The following is an 18,339-nucleotide window of genomic DNA, read 5'->3' as shown; positions in this document are numbered from 1 at the left end:
ACATGCGTCCGCTCAGTGTGGTTGAAAACAAAGGTTTCCGTTATATGGTGCAAACAATGAAGCCTTTTTTTAATGACAGATTGCACCTCGGATTGCACCGTATGTGTTATGCATTAGCTTAGATGTCACAGTCAGGGGCGATGTATTTTCTTTTATTGACAATTTACATTTGTTCCTCAATGTTTACTTTAGGAATCGTGTTCGTGTTTTTGCAACACAAAACGTGTTGGATGCACCCTGTGTACTAGGAATAGTGCAAGCATTTTTTTTTTATTGAAATAGACAGATGTATTTTCTTTTTTCAGATTGCACATAATGTGTATGTGTTATGTGTTGTGACAGGGGCTATGTGTTTTCTTTTATTATGGCCTACTTGAGCATGTAAACATTTTCTCACTAAGAACCTGTGAACCACAATCCCAAACTGGCAGCTTGATTTTCTGTGTACTGAATTGTGTACTGTGTACTTCGGCTTTTGCCACCCGGAAGAACGTTTATTACTGTTGTGACATCATGGTGAATTGTCGTGTATATATATATATATATATATATATATATACATATATATATACATATATGGTGTGTATATATATATATATATATATATATATATATACTACTACTATTACTACTACAACTATGACCGTTCATGTCGAGTGCAACGAACTGCTTCCCGTTTTGAGCGTCTCTCTTCCAGAAATGATTTGGCCTCCTGAGAGTCCTTGCGGACGTTGTTAATTGCTGTAAAATCCCTCTTAATGACGTCTTTAAAACGTAGATGGGGCGACCATGTTTGCGGGGGGCATTTGCCAGCTCGCCATAAAGCAAGATTTTTGGAAGGCGAGTGTCATTCATTCGATAAATATGCCAGTCCAACGGAGCTGGCGTTCACGAAGGATGATGTACAGGTCACTGGAACCAATTCTCTCAAGTATGACAGAGTTTGGCACATGATCCTTCCAGCATACACCCAGTATCGAACGAAGGTAGCGAAAATGGAAGGCGTTGAGGCGATGTTCGTGCCTCCTGTATGTTGTCCATGTCTCACTTGCATATAGTAAGGTGCTCGGTACACACGGACTTTGAAGAGCAATGAGAGGTTCTTGTTGTGCCAGACACGCTTGCTCAATTTTCCAAACATTGATGATGCCTTCCCAATGCGCATGTCAAGCTCTCTGTCAAGGCTATTGTTGTTTGATACTGTGGAACGCAGGTAGGTGAATTTGTCTACCACAGATAGACATGTGTTGTTACTGTATACTGTAGGGTTTAGGGTTGCAGGTTAGGCAAGAATAACTGTCTTTTTAAGACTAATCTGCAAACCAAACTCTAGACATGCAGCAGCAAAAGATGAGCAGAGTAGTTGTAGATCTGCCTGTGAGTGGGCAACAAAGGCAGCATCATCAGCATAAAGTGGCTCACGTACCAGAACATGGTGTGCTTTAGTCTTCTCCCACAGTCTGGCCAGATTGAACAGTTTTCCTGAGCTGCGGGTTTGTAGAAGGATCCCGAGTCATCAGGGAAGGCACGGCTTAGTAAGGCAGAGAAGAAGATTCCCATGAGGGTAGGAGCAAGGACACATCCCTGCTTTTCCTTATCTGGAGGTCGTCAGAGCGAGTGCCTTCAGACTGTACAGTTGCCCCCATGAAACTCAGTGATCACCTTCAGTAACTTTGGAGGGCAGCCAAGTCTTTGAAGAATGAGGAAGAATATATATACAAACTTGTATGTAAGTAAATTCTGTGGTTGATTGAGTAATTGGGTTGGGTGGATGCTGTGGTTTAAACTCAAAGTAATAAATAGTTTTATATTTATATGCAGAAGCTGACGAGCATTTCAAGCTTTTCAAGTGTGTGTGTGTGTGTGTGTGTGTGTCTGTGTCTGTGTGTGTGTGTGTGTGTGTGTGTGTGTGTGTGTGTGTGTGTGTGTGTGTGTGTGTGTGTGTGTGTGTGTGTGTGTGTGTGTGTGTCTGTGTGTCTGTGTGTGTGTGTGTGTGTGTGTGTGTGTGTGTGTGTGTGTGTGTGTGTGTCTGTCTGTGTGTGTCTGTGTGTGAGGGGATGACACCAGTTATCATCCTCCTGCAAGGAAACTGTAGTGTAACCAACTGGACACTAGAGGGCGCAGCAGTTGAGTAAAGGTTATAGAGAAAGTTGTAAAGGAAAGAATATAAATAAATGGATGTTCAGTAACTGAGCTGTTTGCGTGTCCTGATGTTTCGCCTCAGAGTTTAAAGATATAACCATCTGTTACACGGTGTCAGAAGTGGTTTCCACAACCTGAAAAGAAGGAAACAAAGAAGTGAGTCATAAAAGAGAGCTGACACCTCCGGGAAGTGTCATTGTCGACGAGCCCAGTTCATGGCCACAGCGACGATATGTTAAATATGTTATCCTAAGCGAGGAAGTGAAAAAGAGTTATGAAGTCAGCTTTAAGTTAGCACTTTATTTATACATCATGCATGATGTAATCAGCCGGATCTGGGCCGAATCCAGATCAGATGGTGGACCTACACCTGGACACGACCACAATTCATGATGTAATCAGCCGGATCAGGGCCATATCCAGATCAGATGGTGGACCTACACCTGGACACGACCACAATTCATGATGTAATCAGCCGGATCTGGGCCGTATCCAGATCAGATTGTGGACCTGCACCTGGACACGACCACAACGCATGATATAATCAGCCGGATCAGGGCCGTATCCAGATCAGATTGTGGACCTGCACCTGGACACGACCACAACGCATGATGTAATCAGCCAGATCCGGGCCATATCTAGATCAGATTGTGGACCTGCACCTGGACACGACCACAACGCATGATATAATCAGCCGGATCCGGGGCGACTCTCTGTGGTCACAAAAACCTGCCAGGATGTCTTTCGATAAAGAGTAGGGGTGTAACCCCAGAATCCTGGCCCAATTTACCCAGTGCCCTCTGTCCATCATGGCCTCCTTATCATCCTCATTGGCTTCATCACTGTCTCCTCTCCAACAGTAAGCTGGCGTGTGTGTGTGTGTGTGTGGGCGTTCTGGCGCACTATGGCTGCCGTCGCATCATCCAGGTGGAGCTGCACATTGGTTGTGGTTGAGGAGATTCACCTTTCTATTTAAAGCGCCTTGAGTGGCGAGAAAAACGCTATATAAATGTAATGAATTATTATTATTATAATATAATGTTCCGATCCAATCTGACCTCTGACCTGTAATGCTGCCTGAATCATAATCACACGCTGTTGGTTCGTTGGCCAGAGGAGAACTGCCCCCCCCCCCCCCCGACTGAGCCTGGGTTCTCCCAAGGGTAATTCTCCATTCTGTCACTGATGGACTTTTGGTTCCTTCACTGTCGCCTTTCTTCGGCTTTTTCGCCATTGGCTTTGGTTTGCTTAGCTGGGGACATTTAATTTTGTATTTAACAATATTAGTACAACATTATTTTTCTGTTATCTCTGTAAAGCTGCTTTGAAACGATCTGTATTGTAAAAAGCGCTATATAAATAAAGGTGACTCGACTTTGGGAGAATCTCAAGAGAATCTGGGAGATCATTGCAGGAACGACTGGAGCTCTCTGTTTGCGTGTCTTGATGTTTCACCTCAGAGTTTAAGATATAACCATCTGTTACAGAAACCGCCTGAATCAACCAGAACAAACCACAAATTATAAACCAGGCCCCGTTGAGTTGTTACCGTGTTAAGTGAGAAAAGTCTCACAGTGAAATGTGTGTGTGTAGGAGTTCAATTGTGTTAAATCCAATTTGGCTGCTGATTGTTGTTCTTTTTATTCCTCTCATCTTCCCACAATAATGCACCGGTTTATTTGTGTCTCGCGAACCCCACAGTGTGTGCATGTGATGTCATCCTGCGTCAGAAGCCATTTCGTCCAATCACATCGCTCGATTTCTCTCATTAACTCAGTTATCTGGTTATTTAACAGATAATTCAGCCTGTTCTTGTCTCTAGTTTATTGGCTCTGCAGTCGAGTAGGTGTCCTGACGGGAGTTTCTCTGTAATCATCAGTTTACAGGCATAGAATCTGACGCTGTTTCACTACACACACACTTGCACTAGTACACACACACATACACACAGATGTGAATGCTTGTTCAATGCAATCCTGATGAATGTTCTTCACATGCACTCTAGTGTTGGTGTGACGGTGCAAATGAACATTTCAGAACACAACAACACACAAAATTGAGCAGTGTAGAAACAGGGTTCATACAAGGTGCTTAAAATGCTTGAATTTGACTTTTTGTAATGTAAGTCCTCGAAAAACCCTTGAAAACAGACATATTTATGAAAAGATACTTGGAAAGCGCTTGAATTATTGAAAGACAATATATGTGAAATTTGTGTTTTAATTTTCTTGATAAAGCAATCTTTTCACACATAATGAAGCTGCAGCCCGTCTGATACAGATATAGAGACATCTCACATGACTATGAGTGTGATGTTGCTCATTAATATCAGAGTATATGATACAGCTTTCATTCTTCAGATCAATCATATATTCATGGGAGAAAAGAAACAGTTAAAATAAGGAAAGCGATATCTTTGTCATAGTTTCCTTTCAATTGTTAAAGTTTCCACAGTCATTGCATCCATTGCTCTTTATTTGTACCATGTTGTTTTATTGGTTTATGTTTGTTCATAAATTTACCTATTTTACATTTGAAAGATAATATAGATATTGTTTGATAAGTGAGATCCTTGAATTTTATTTTACAGTATCTGTACGAACCCTGTAGAGATGTATTTATATCTTTACAAAACCATGCCATAATGTCAGATAACTCAAACTCTCGAGCTCAGACAGCATCTGTAGTTTCCCTGAAGCCCGGCGTCGATGGGAACAATAGCAGTGAACGTTCTCATGGGGAGTTTTGTTACTATTACTGATGATCTGGAAGGTCAGAAACACTGAGGAGCTTCTGTTCTTCAGAAACACGTCCATCTAATCATGATCGCTGAGCACTTTGAATTACATACTGCGTTCCGGTGGTGGAAATGCCCCAAAAAGCAGGCTTATATTTGTGCAGCAAACTCAAGACGTCGCAGGAGGCGTTCTGAAATCAGAGTACTTCACATATATTGTGATTTTCTCATTCATATAATTCCCAAAAATGTTGGTCCATTATTTCCCGTTATGTAACAGAATGCAGTGGAAGAAATTTCTCCAGGAGCTTATTAAAGCACATTTCTTTATCAAAATGATCAATATCATACTGCATCTGGGTATTTTACTGTTGTTGTTTTTGTCAATTTCACTATTAGGTCATTATTGTAACACAGTACTATTGCAGATATTAACCCTTGTGCATCAATTACAAGCTTTCCTGTAGCTCAAACAGTAAAGCGTTGGTGCTTGCAACACCAAGGTCATGGGTTCGATTCCCAGGGAAAGCAAGAACGGATAAGAATGTAAATGTGAAATGCAATGTAAGTTGCTTTGGATAAAAGTGTCTGCCATATGTATATCTATCTATCTAATTAAAAAAGTAACTCATAGGTCCTTAGTGGACAAAAATGTCATAAAAATGTGAAGCTTGGGAGCACAGAGAACAGAAATTTGTTCAGGTTATGATTGGCAAATTATTATTGAAGTAAGAACAAGTTTAAAAAGTGTAACCAAAAAAAAGTTAAGGAGGTTTAAGTTTATGAAAATGATTCATGAACATAATTTAATATAAAATATATATTTTATGAAACATGTTGAACTGCTAGAAAATCAAAGTCATAAATCTATCATAAGTCGTGTTCCAAATTTCAAGTTGATATCTCAAAAAATGAGCTTTCAGTGAGATTTTGTTTGTGCGCAGGACCACATTTTCCCCATTAGATGCAGAAAAACTCCACTGGGACACAGTGGTTGGGTTTGGGATTCGCAGTAGAGTTTCTCTCGCTCTAATATTACAAGCACACACACACTCACACAATATTTTTATTACACACATACAAACCACACTCCATACCAACACACACACACGAAATTATAGCTGTGTAATCTATCCAATTGGCTCTATAATATGCAGAACCGGAAAACAGGAATAAAGTATTTTATAGTGAGTATTTGCTTTATTGGCCAAACCTGAGAAAATGGCACCACCTGGTAAAAAAAATAGTACCAGGTAGGAAATTTAAATAGTAAAAATTTAAATTTGGAAGCTTTGCCAACAGAATGAAAGTTTATTAACAAAGATTGCATAATTTCATAGTTAAACAGCCCTGGGATTACAAATTGACGTTTTAATGGGTTTCAATAGGGGACATTTTTGTCCTTAAGATCCTGAGTGGAACTATTTTGTGTAACTAGTGCAAAATAGATTTATTAAAGGAAATGGGGGTGAAATAGTAAAATTCCAATAAAAATACAAACCTGTGCCAAATTTTATGCAGTTGGCAATAACACAGGGAAAATCATTTTTAAAAAAAAACAATAAAACTGAAAAAGACAAAAATGTCCATAAGGTCACACAATGGTTAAAAATGTAGTCAAATACACAGAGAAACTTAAGTCTTTGTGTAAAATGAAGCTTGTGGAAATACACACATTATCAGAATCACACTTAAAGGGATAGTTCACTCAAAAATGAAAATTAGCCCATGATTTACTCTCCCTCAAGTCATCCTAGGTGTGTATTCTTCTTTCAGACGAATACAATCAGAGTTATATTAAAAATCTCCTGGCTCTTAATAATTGCAGTGGATGGTTGGTTCTGTTTTGAAGTCCATAAAAGTGCATCTATCCATCATAAAAGTGCACCTGTCCATCATAAAAGATCATCTGTCCATCATAAAAGTGCACCTGTCCATCATAAAAGATCATCTGTCCATCATAAAAGTGCTCCACAGGCTCCGGGGGGTTAATAAAGGCCTTCTGAAGCGAAGCCATCTGTTTGTGTAAGAACAATATCTATGAACGTCATACACACCTAGCATGACTTGAGGGTGAGTAAATCATGGGCTAATTTTCATTTTTGGCTTAAGTATCCCTTTAATCAGGGGAGCCGTTAGAAATTTGGCCTTTTGCCTGCCTTTAATATGTAAGTATGTAAGATTGTTCAGCAAGAGTCTCTGAACTCTGTTTCTCTTTCCCGTTTCTCAGGATGAAAATGAGACGTCACAGGGTTTTCTTGATTTGCACAGTGGGACTGTGTGTCATTTCCTTCCTGCATTACTACAAGGCTCTCCACTACGTGTCCCTGCTGAGGGAGCTGTCTGCACCCTACCCTAACATCAAGTCCTTCATCATGGTGACCGGCTTCTTCTGGAAGGAGGGCTCGACCCCGCTGGCGAGTGCGTCCCCTGAGGAAGGGCCTCGGGCCGGAGCGGTTCTGGAGCTCGACACCGGACAGGAGCCCGACGCACCGCCGCCCTGGAAGAGGCCTGAAGATCTGCAGCGCACTACTGAGGTACCGGGACTCTTCTCTGCATCCTGGGGAAACCCTTACAGAAACGTTCTGTCTTCACGGCAAAAGATGATGTTCTTACTCAGTATTTCTGTCCAAATATCAAAAAAAATAAAAAATAATCAAGATGCATTTACTAAAGTAGTAAAATGCTATAAGATATTATGTCTTGTTTTCTGGGGGGGAAATGTAATGAAGAGAGTTTTTGCTTAAAACAAGAAAAATGATCTGCCAATGGGGTCAGAAAAATAAACTTAATTCAAACGGAAACACGATTATTTTTCTGACCCCATTGGCAGATAATTTTTCTTGTTTTAAGCAAAAACTCACTTCATTTAAGAAAACAAGACATCAGATCTTATAGCATTTTACTCATCTAGTAAATTCAGCTTGATTTAAGAGTTTTTAGATATTAGGGCTGGAAACAAGACAAAAATACTGATCAAGAACATCATTTTTTGCAGTGTAGTCCTGCCCTAAACTCATCTGATTGGTTGAGTCAGACGTTGACATGTCCACAGATCCACTTATGAATGTCTACAGACAATGACATCGAACCAAAACTTGCATGAGAATAACTATGATGCATGCATACTATAATAATCAGGTTTTGAAATTGGGCTGAAGATCTGCAGCGCAGGAGCTCCGGCAGCTTTGAGGTACTGGGACTGTTCTTCTGTAGGGCTGGGACAATAAATCGATCCATCGTGAATCGAGAAATGATTCTGGATCGATTACAATGTTTTCCGAATGCATCGCCATTCTCTATTGAATCGATTCTGAGCGTATTTTTTAATAGCTGATGGCACTGCGTGCTCTAGAAACAGCTGTAATCTGCTGGCTTACAATGCCTTACACACCACTTGAACCTTCTATAAAAGAATCATTCATAAAGTTTGAAAAGGGTGAAGCGAATTACAATGGTGTTAGCAGTGGGCTGTTCAAATTAATCTCGCGTCATAAAAGCATTCTGGGTGCAAGTACATTCTCAGACTCTTCTTCGTGAGCATTTGTGTGAGCAAAATTCGCGATGCATTCGGAAAAAATTGGAATCGATCCATGAATTGCGATGCATCGATATATTGTCCCAACCCTATTCTTCTGTTAGGTTGTCCTCTGTCTGTCATTGGTCAGCCGGACAGATAGTCCCAGCCGGACAGATAGTCCCGCCCCAAACTCATGTGATTGGTTGTATCAGAAGTTGACTTAAAGCATCACAGAGAGATCAACTTGAATGTCTACGGATGATACCCTCATGTCACGTTTCGATACATATCACGATATGATATTATTGCGATAATCCAAGATATATGATAAAAGGTTAACAAAAAATTGACTGTTGATTAAAATGCTAAATTTGGTTTTACATTGTGTGTGTAAATGAATAGACTTGGACTTGGTGCTGAAAACCCAATGCAGGACAATAGAGACACCAGAATAAACATATTCATGATTCTGAAGCTGAAAATAGAGAATTATTTTGGAAGAACATGCCATCACTCTGTCACTGGCTAGATATATTCATTATTATAAATTATATTCAACATTATATAGAAGTTTAATGTAGTACTGACACTAAAAATTTTAATTTTTCAGATTGTCACTATCCACGATACATATTGGGGCATTTTTGTATTGCGATATATTGTTACACCCCTACTGTAATCACATGATTTCTGTCATAATTGCTCACCCCTAGGAGTCAGTGAAACTGTCCAGATTCTGCTGTCGTTAAATCTTCTCACGGAGCTTGTTCTCCATTAATCAGGTCCATAAGGGAGGTTTGGTCCCATTGCAGTTTTGCAAAATATTCCTTTTTCGAATTACCTGAAAATCCACCTCATGCGAGCGTAAAAACGTTTTTGCAAGATATGGGAGTTTTTGTAAAATTGACGTGTTTCCATTGTGCGTATTTTCAATTAGCAATTTCAATTTGCGCAATTTGAAGGGTAAATGAAACACGGCAAGTGAAACTGTCCAGATTCTGCTGTTCGAGTCTTCTAATGGTGCTTGTTTTCCATTAATCAGGTCCATAAGGGTGGTTTGGTCGCCAGCATCCCGACCCACCAGAACCCCGACCCGCAGAGAGACGCTGCCGTGAGAGTCGCGGTGAACAAGCTTCATCCGCGTCACGCTTCGACTCCAGACCCGCTGGAGTCCCTGGGCGACCTTCACCAGCGCACACACACACTCCAGGATGACCACACATCGTATTTCATCCGCACCAAAGCGGGAGCGCTTTGCTTTCGTCAGGGGACGGAGTCGGCGCCGGCGAAAGACGAAACGCTGAGAACCAAACCTAGCATAGGTGGAATGAGCCAGCGGAGAATATTACAAAAACCTGACGAGTCAAAGACTCAAGCGAAATCAGTGGAAGAATCCGGTCTCGCTCGAGTAAAGCCGAAGCGCGGGAAGCGTCTGGTTAAGTGTGTGTGTCGACCGGGATGGCATGGATCTTACTGTGGCGTTCCCACAATGGTGTATCACTCAAATCTCCCCACGAAAGAGCGGCTAACGCCGCGCGAGACGCCAAGACGCGTCATAAACGCCATTAACGTGAACCATGAGTTCGACCTGTTGCACGTGCGCTTCCGCGAGCTCATCCAAGCCGTGGATCTATTCCTCGTGTGCGAATCCAACTTCACGGCGTACGGAGAAAGGCGGCCGCTCAGATTCCTGCATTTGCTGCTCAACGGAACATACGATTATGTTCGGCACAAGATCCTCTTTGTTTTCCTGGATCATTTCCCGGACGGTGGTCGACAAGACGGATGGATCGCTGACGATTATCTGCGCACCTTTCTGACTCGCGACGGCATGGCTCGCATATCGGGTTTACGTCCCGATGACGTTTTTCTAATCAACGATGCTGATGAAATTCCGGCTCATGAAGGAGTTCTTTTCCTTAAGCTTTTCGATGGATGGACGGAGCCGTTTGCAATCCACATGAGGAAATCCCTGTACGGGTTTTTCTGGAAGCAACTCGGCTCGCTCGAGGTTGTGTCCGGGTGTACCATCGGCATGCTAAGGGATGTCTATGATAACGATGGGATTCGGCTTCGACGTAGGGAATACTACACCATGCCGGGATTTCGGAAGTACGAAAACGACACCGGACACATTTTGGTGCAGTGGTCAATCGGAAGTCCGTTTCATTTCGCAGGCTGGCACTGCTCCTGGTGTTTCACGCCAGAGGGAATTCACTTTAAACTCATTTCGGCCCAGAACGGGGATTTTCCTCGCTGGGGCGACTACGAGGACAAGCGGGATCTTAACTACATCCGGGATCTGATCCGAACGGGGGGTTGGTTCGACGGCTCAGTGCAGGAATACCCGCCATCGGACCCTAAGGAACATATGTACGCCCCCAAATACATGTTTGATCATTACGATCGCTACCGCTACTTGTTGGAGAATCCGTATGCCAGGCTGGGAGGCGCGTAGATAAGGATCAAATGTTTGGGAGAGAAGAGACCGCCATCCTGTTACTCATTCCTCTTCTCTGATTGGCTCTTAAGCCCCTCCCAAAACCGTCCAATGGATGAACGCTTCATGTGAACACAAGCCTTGCAGAGAACAACAAACCTTTCTGTTTCGCCGATGTTTACCTGAGAGACTCTGTTCCTCCTGTGTTCATTGTACATGACTGTGTGTGTGTGTGTGTGTGTGTGTGTGTGTGTGTGTGTGTGTGTGTGTGTGTGTGTGTGTGTGTGTGTGTGTGTGTGTGTGTGTGTGTGTGAGAGAGTGAATGTGTGTGTGAGTGAATTTCATTGGTGCACAGACTTTCTCGCTTGCACTTCAGAATCGAAAAAAAGAAAACTCATTGCACAAATGCCACATTTTTGGGTTTGATGACAGCTTGTAAATTCCTCCAAACTCCAAACTTCTCAGTCAGAAAAAAAATGTGTGTATCATTGTGAGCCTTTCTGAATGAGGCTGTAGACGAGAGAGAGAGAAAGAGAGAGACACCATTAGAGAGAAACAGAGCTTTGTTTGAGCTCTGATGGACCCGATATGTGAGATTCGCTCAGACAGAACACAAACGATCTTCCTGTAGGAGAAATCCCTGCGGAAAACATCCTAAAGCTGTTTTCACACAAAAAAATCATCAGCTATTTAGCCTGCGATAATGTGAATCATCAGTGTTGTGCACAAGAAAGGGAAGACACCAGATACAATAAGACAAACACAGTGGCTCTGTTACAAGCTAGTCTGCCTACATTACAAGGCATCAAGGACACAAAGGTTGTTTCAAATCAAATGTTGCTTATTCAGACACCAGATATCATTTATGACATTTCTTTACTAGTGTGTGCAGGACACTATAGTTAATTTATGTAAAAGGGGAGAGCATAATAATGTAAACTGTGACATATTATACCCAAATATTCTTCATACAGTGACTACCTGTAATATTTATAAAAATTTGGCACCAATAATTATTCCGACACTTTGAGCTGATCATGTTTTGCTGAAGTGTTTTTTCTTTAATAACTAATGCAGCTTTTTACACCACAGACTGAACAACATGAAGCATTGCTTGGTAACTGGTTGAGCTAAACTGGTATTATCAAATTGTGTAGTTAAATTCAACAGCTGACAGATATTCAACATAATTCATGTGTGAGAGTCTAACAGTAGGACGGATAAAACCAGTCAAATATCAACTGAGTTCTTCTCATATATTATTACCATTTTCTAAACTATAGCGAATAAACTGTTATAACGTGAGAAATGTTGAAGGTGTCTGAATAAACTTTGGTTGGACTGTACCTTTGGCCATAATCTACAATTCTTAATTTATCCTAGAGAAGGCATGAGCCAAGAATGCATTGCGACAAGTGATTATAAATGCGATGTGTTCAATACCAAAAAGCATTGAAAATAAACAGTTACATAAAAACATTTTTAATGAATTTGCCATTGCAATGCACTGTGTTTTTAGAACAGAGCCATGTTGTGTTTGCTGGCCTTGGCTCTTGAGTTTTAAATTAAAGTGAGAATGGGGAAACGGTTTCTTACGAAATCCTGTGCTGGAAATTCCCTGTTCTCAGTGCAGTGAAGCGTCTGACCGCTTCCGAGATCTCTGGGGAATTACATTTACACAGCGGCACCAGAGATCTGAGGATTTGCAGAAGATTTGATCCGTTCTGGGATAATTTACTGACTTTTTATACTGGGGCTGTTAAAGTCAACATGAAATGTTCACTTAACTGATGTTGCTCTTATTGTGAATGATTCATTGTCATTATTTTGAGGAAAATATAGATGACGTCAATCCCTTTTTTTTTATGAACCACCTTCATATAGAGACACACTGTCATAATCATTTGTTAACAAACAAGTATTTATTACTTCAATGAGCTCATTGTTTCTGCCTTAAATTATTACATTGTTTAAATACATTTTTAGCTAAATGTGATTTTGTATATCTACAATTCTGAAATACATAACTTAGACTGTTTCCTCCGATAAAAGATCAATCTAAATTGTAATATGGACTCGTGCATTTTCTGTAAAGCTGCTTTGAAACGATGTGTATTGTGAAAAGCGCTATACAAATAAATGTGAATTGAATTGAATTGAACATTATGAAGAAAATCAAGTCCCATCCTACATTTAATCTTATTGAATGTTCAGTCTCATTGCACCAAAAAAAGAGTCGTTTCATGTTGACTTTAGGCTCCAAAACGGTCAGTCATAAATAAACTCTCCTAGACATACGATTAAAGTATAGAGGGAATGATTTCTGATGAACATTATCTCTGTCAGACACACGCTGCTAAAAACAGATATAGGAACTCTTTGGGACATGGGGTTAAAATACTGCCACCAGTGACATAAACATCACCAGAAGTCAAGGGTCATGAACTAACAAATGACTTCTACTCGCGAGTGGCAGTGAAACTATAATAACACACAGCCTAAAGATAGAAATAGTGTTAGATGTCCTGAAGACATAACAGGTCTCAGCAGAGAGACAGGTGCTCAGTCTCAGTCCACATGCGTTTATGGGATCACACTGGGATTGCAGTGTGGCCGCGACCCCTCATCTGTCCTCAAAATGTGAATTTAGCCTTCATGCGCGCAGTAAATGTGCTTGAGAGGAGCTAGCATGAGCTGCAAACCAATCCCAGTGGACGCTCCAAATCTGTGTCCAATCCGCATGGGAATACATTCGAAATATTGACTTCTAGTGAAGCAATTGCATCAAATTCTTATCCTGAAACATGCGTGAATGGACTGGTTTCTTTCTACCTGAATCTGTTCACATCTGCATATCAAGCAGCTTACCTGAGCAGGAATATCTTTAATAATGGCCTTATGAATTATCTCATGAAACTCATATCTGGAGAATTATGTCTCTTACACTGCCGTTCAAAGGTTTTGGATCGGTAAGATGTTTTATGTTTTTAAAATAAGTCTCTTCTGCTATCCAAGACTGCATTTATTTGATTAAAAAAACAAAACATTAATATTGTTGAATATTATTACAATTTAAAATAACTGTTTTTTATGTGAATACATAGTCAAATGTAATTTATTCCTGTGATCAAAGCTGAATTTAATAAATTACACTTTACTATATAGTTTCACGTCGAAAACAGCTGTTTAACATTAGAATAATATTACTGTTTTGTTTGTATTTTTAATCAAATAAATGCAGCCTTGGATAGCAGAAGAGACTTCTTTTAAAAACATTAGAAATCTTTTGACTGGTAGTATATGTCTCTTATGTCCGTCCACGACCAACGTGCCACATTTACTTCAAGCAACATTTGATTTGCTTTGGTTTGAACTTGTGTAAGTTGCTCTGAGGGGATTTTGTCTGGAGTTTAATGATTGTTTTGCTCGATTGAAACAAACAAAGGGCCGTTTTGAGGCGTTTGGCTGTTAATCAGGAACCACTTTCTCTCTCTCTCAGTTAACAAACATTCACTGTTTCGGACTTACTGTCATTTTTGTTTTGTGTTGTTTGCTGTTGTAAATGTTGTTGCTGTTTACATTATTTATCTAATTTATTACTATCCTGTTTCTGTGTACAAAAGGGAAGATCGTTCTGTCAGAGGAGAGAGATGCAGAAACCCCTCTCTCCATGTCATCCCTCCATCTCGTCCTCTCACATCATGTTATTCATCTTAAACGTGACATCCTGTCATTAACCTTCTTGGCTAGAAACACTTTACGCTAGTATGCAAACGCACATGCTCTTGTGCTATTGAACCGAAAGAGTTTCCTTCGAATGTTTGTGCCATTAAACTGGATGTGTTATATCTAGCTTTCTGTAAACATATTGACATTTTAACTTTATAGTTGCGAATCGGTGAAACAGAAGTAGCAACAGATTGTTTCTTCTGTATTCTGATGTGCATCCGAGTGTAACAAAGTATTGAAAATTAAAAAATGTTGTGAGGGGACTTGTTGCTAGGATATTGAGATGTGGGCGTGGCAATCAAAAGTGTATGCAGATGAGCGTGAACTTGCGGGGGTGGAGTTTAAGACTTAAACACCAGTTTTTTTTTAACGAAACATTCACAATAAGATAATTTAGAAAATACAGTGAATTTTTCTTTTATGCTGACTAACGGCTGGAATACACTACACAACTATAAAGTCGTGACAGATTTTGAAACAACATGCATCATAATAAACTTGCCAACTTTGGATGCTGGATGTAATGGATGGAGCTTGACCTAAACCAATTTAGGGATAGGGTTATGGGTAGGGTGTGGCTAGACCTTCAAGCTCCACCCATTAAATCCAGAGAGGAGGAGCTGGACATCAAGCTCCACCCATTGGATTTGCAGTGTGTGTGACGAATGGAAACAATTTCTTCTAAAATCAGCTCAAAATATAAAACATGTCTGTGTCCAACATACACTTCCAGAAATCGGTCAAATCCCACCAATTTTGCGCCTGATGTGACATTAAATTTGCACATTAACAGTAGAACTTTCCACTCCTATCTGCGATTTTATTAAGCGTCCACACGCTAATTTGCACTTTTTAGTAATCGCTGGCCCTAAATCTGAACTACTGTCAACTGATACACTCACGTGCTATTGAATTTCCGAGTTTCCTAGTTAAAAATTGTACATGAACGCCTTCTCAAGTCATATTTACTACTGGGAAGCTCTGGGATCAGTTCCTGAGTTGGGCGGGCCATAAACTTTAAACATAGCCAAGGGAAGAACGATCGATGCTGTTACTGGTTTTCTTTATTAGTTTTTTTCCCACAGCCTTGTTTTGCCATTAAAGTAGTGCATATCTACATCTATGAATAATCATGTGAAATATGAAAATAGCCTGCGTATTTGACTGGAATTTCAGAATTCTGATAGCACAGTGAATGTTTATCGTTGTCAATGAATGGGATGCTAAATATCATTTTGGTTAATACGATTTTCCCAATAACCTTTTATTTATCTTTATTTTATTTTTTTGCATTTAATTTTTAAACTTTTATTTCCCAATAACATTTTATTCATTTTCAAATAGGCAAGAATAAATCTGGTGTCTGCATGATTCCTGTTCTTTCCGACAACAAAGCACTTGGATGCGACGAGCTTCAGAAGTGGGAAGTAGGGAATTTCCGATAGCATACAAATCGGGACAAAAATATAGAAAAATGTTGAGGAAAGAGAAAACTGACCGTTTGTTTCGTTCGCATACTGGCATAGTTTGTTTCGCGTCATTATCTTGCTTTTGTCTTGTGAATCACCTGTGAACGGTGTCGTTTAATGCATCAGGGAGCTTTGCTCGCAGCTCAAAGGAAAAATGTTTATATAAAACACAGGACAGGATTAATAACGGAATGGAATATGTGTGTGAGAGTCAAACACGCGCCACAATCACACACGTGATCCTTCAGGAAATCAAACTGTTCATATCTGCACTGCATTTTATCATTTTGAAAGCGTAACTTATTCAGTGTGTTCAACTTTAATATATTAAATGATTTTTTTCTTTCTTTCTTTATATTTTCGGATGAAGTTAATATTTCTCATCTTGATGTGTAATCTTGTATTAGATCCTCATATATGACATGATCAGTCTATCATGTTTGTCATTATTATTGATGCACTGTTTTGTTCCGCTAATCGTACCTGTTTGATCTCTCCTGTGATCTCATCTACTGCAGTGTGATCACTCTCCTCCAATCACCTCCACTCTTCTCTCTCTCCGCCAATCACGTCCACTCTTGTCTCTCTCTCCGCCAATCACGACCACTGGTTTTTCACTCTCATCCAATCACGTTCTCTCTGCGTGTGTGGAAGTTTTTTTCATGCTGGTTTCATGATGGAATAATTCGAAGAAGAACGTAAAAGAGTGAACGTGTTTGATAAGAAGAGAATAGTTCTCTTCTGCACTGGTAAGAAGGAGCGTGTACATTAAATGAGTTTATACAATCCTTTTTGTTTTGTGTATATGAATGGCTATATGTTAACCTTGAATAAAAATAACAAATTCTATGACAAAAACTATAATAAATTAATTTGAAAACCAGTCTGTTGACATATTTCCATTGCTTTATCTCATCAACAGTTCAGAAATCTTAATTTGTACACTAGAGGGCAGTGTGTGCTCAGAATCTAGTAAACTGAGCCAGTGTCCGCGGTTTTCCCGCCTAATCCCTGTTTCCGCGGGTTATTTTTGTAAGGGTTAACTAACGCTATTTCTGATTAGCATTTGGGCTAGTTTTGTTGTGCAGATCTGGCGACACTGAACTGATCCCAACTACAGACAAGAGTACAGGAGATTTCTGAGGAAAGAGTACAAGAAACAACTGCTAATGAAGAGGTAAATAGTCTGTTATTGTAGGATGTCGAAGGTGAGTTGCTTGTGTTTCCGTTTATCATAATCAAACCTTTATAGAGTTATAAGTTAACTTATGAGATAATACTAAGGTTTACAGTGACAACTGTTTTATTGATTGTTGGTAAGGGTAAAATCAATCGAACAGTTGTTTCTAATGATGTTATTATTGCCCCTCTCTGAGAAACAGAATGACATGATGGATAGAGAAAGAGAAAATAATGTTCTGATGTGTGTGATGTGATTTTGTGTCCTTTATACTTTTTCAGGGGAAACAATGACAGTAATTATTTACTTGGTAATGTATTACACCCAATACTAGTCACGCCGGCACAAAGTTTACAAGATACAAATGTTTTATTTTTTTACTTAATATGCAATTTTATAGATATGTATATATAAATGGTCTGATTAGAACAATTTTAGAATGAGTTTTAAAGTCCCCCTGTAGCCAATAATTGTATCACTTAAAACTCCTCTTCGATCACCAGAATGATATAAGCTATTTAAAAGTAAAAGTTTTTTCCTTGAAAAAAATTTCTTCATCTTAAAATAGCTTGAATGTAACTCGACACCCTTGCCTCATTTAATGTATGCTGGTTCTATAAATATGCAAATGAGCCCCGCCTCCACTCACTCACTCACTCACTCAGAGATCCACTCGTTGACGATCACACGTTGATCTGATTGTTTACAAGGTAGTTTGTGACGTCAGAAAAAACAGCGATTTCAAAGCGTTTTTTTGAGACTGTCTTTGGTTCACTACAGTTTTAAGGAGAAAATACTCAGCAATGCTGTCGACTTATGAATTTACACATGGTTTGTCTTAAAGCATATTAAAAACATCGCATAGACATATAAACAACATTAAAAGCTGGATTTACACCACAGGGTGACTGTAAAACTATAGTTTGATGTTCGTTAGTTATTATCCTTGGTATAAGTGGGCCATAAGGTGCGTTGACGCCATGTTGTAATTATCGCAATTATGAGATTTCAACTTGTAAAAAGCATTCACGTCCTCGTATGGCGTGAACGCAGCAATAATTCACAAGTATTTGGGTCAACAGACTAAACTAAATAAAAAAACAAGATGCCTGAGCAGTTGAG

At 39.8% G+C, this 18,339-nt stretch overlaps 1 protein-coding gene across 1 annotated transcript in view; it reads left to right on the top strand.

Moving 5' to 3' along the window:
* Positions 1 to 16,920, top strand: part of mgat3b (beta-1,4-mannosyl-glycoprotein 4-beta-N-acetylglucosaminyltransferase b) — a 32,844-nt gene extending 15,924 nt beyond the window's left edge. The window contains exons 2-3 of the mRNA XM_077196827.1: positions 7,110 to 7,416; positions 9,442 to 16,920. Of these exons, the coding sequence (XP_077052942.1) occupies positions 7,111 to 7,416; positions 9,442 to 10,857 (1,722 nt within the window). The 5' untranslated portion in view covers position 7,110 and the 3' untranslated portion in view covers positions 10,858 to 16,920. The remainder of the gene's footprint in view (positions 1 to 7,109; positions 7,417 to 9,441) is intronic.
* Positions 16,921 to 18,339: the final 1,419 nt, after the last annotated feature.

This window comes from Siphateles boraxobius, unplaced genomic scaffold (genome assembly GCF_051911475.1).
Source record: "Siphateles boraxobius isolate OS27281-9 unplaced genomic scaffold, OSU_SipBor_1 36, whole genome shotgun sequence".
Taxonomy (NCBI): domain Eukaryota; kingdom Metazoa; phylum Chordata; class Actinopteri; order Cypriniformes; family Leuciscidae; genus Siphateles; species Siphateles boraxobius.
Note: the sequence above shows the minus strand (reverse complement) of the source record. Positions and strands in the feature narration are given on the sequence as shown.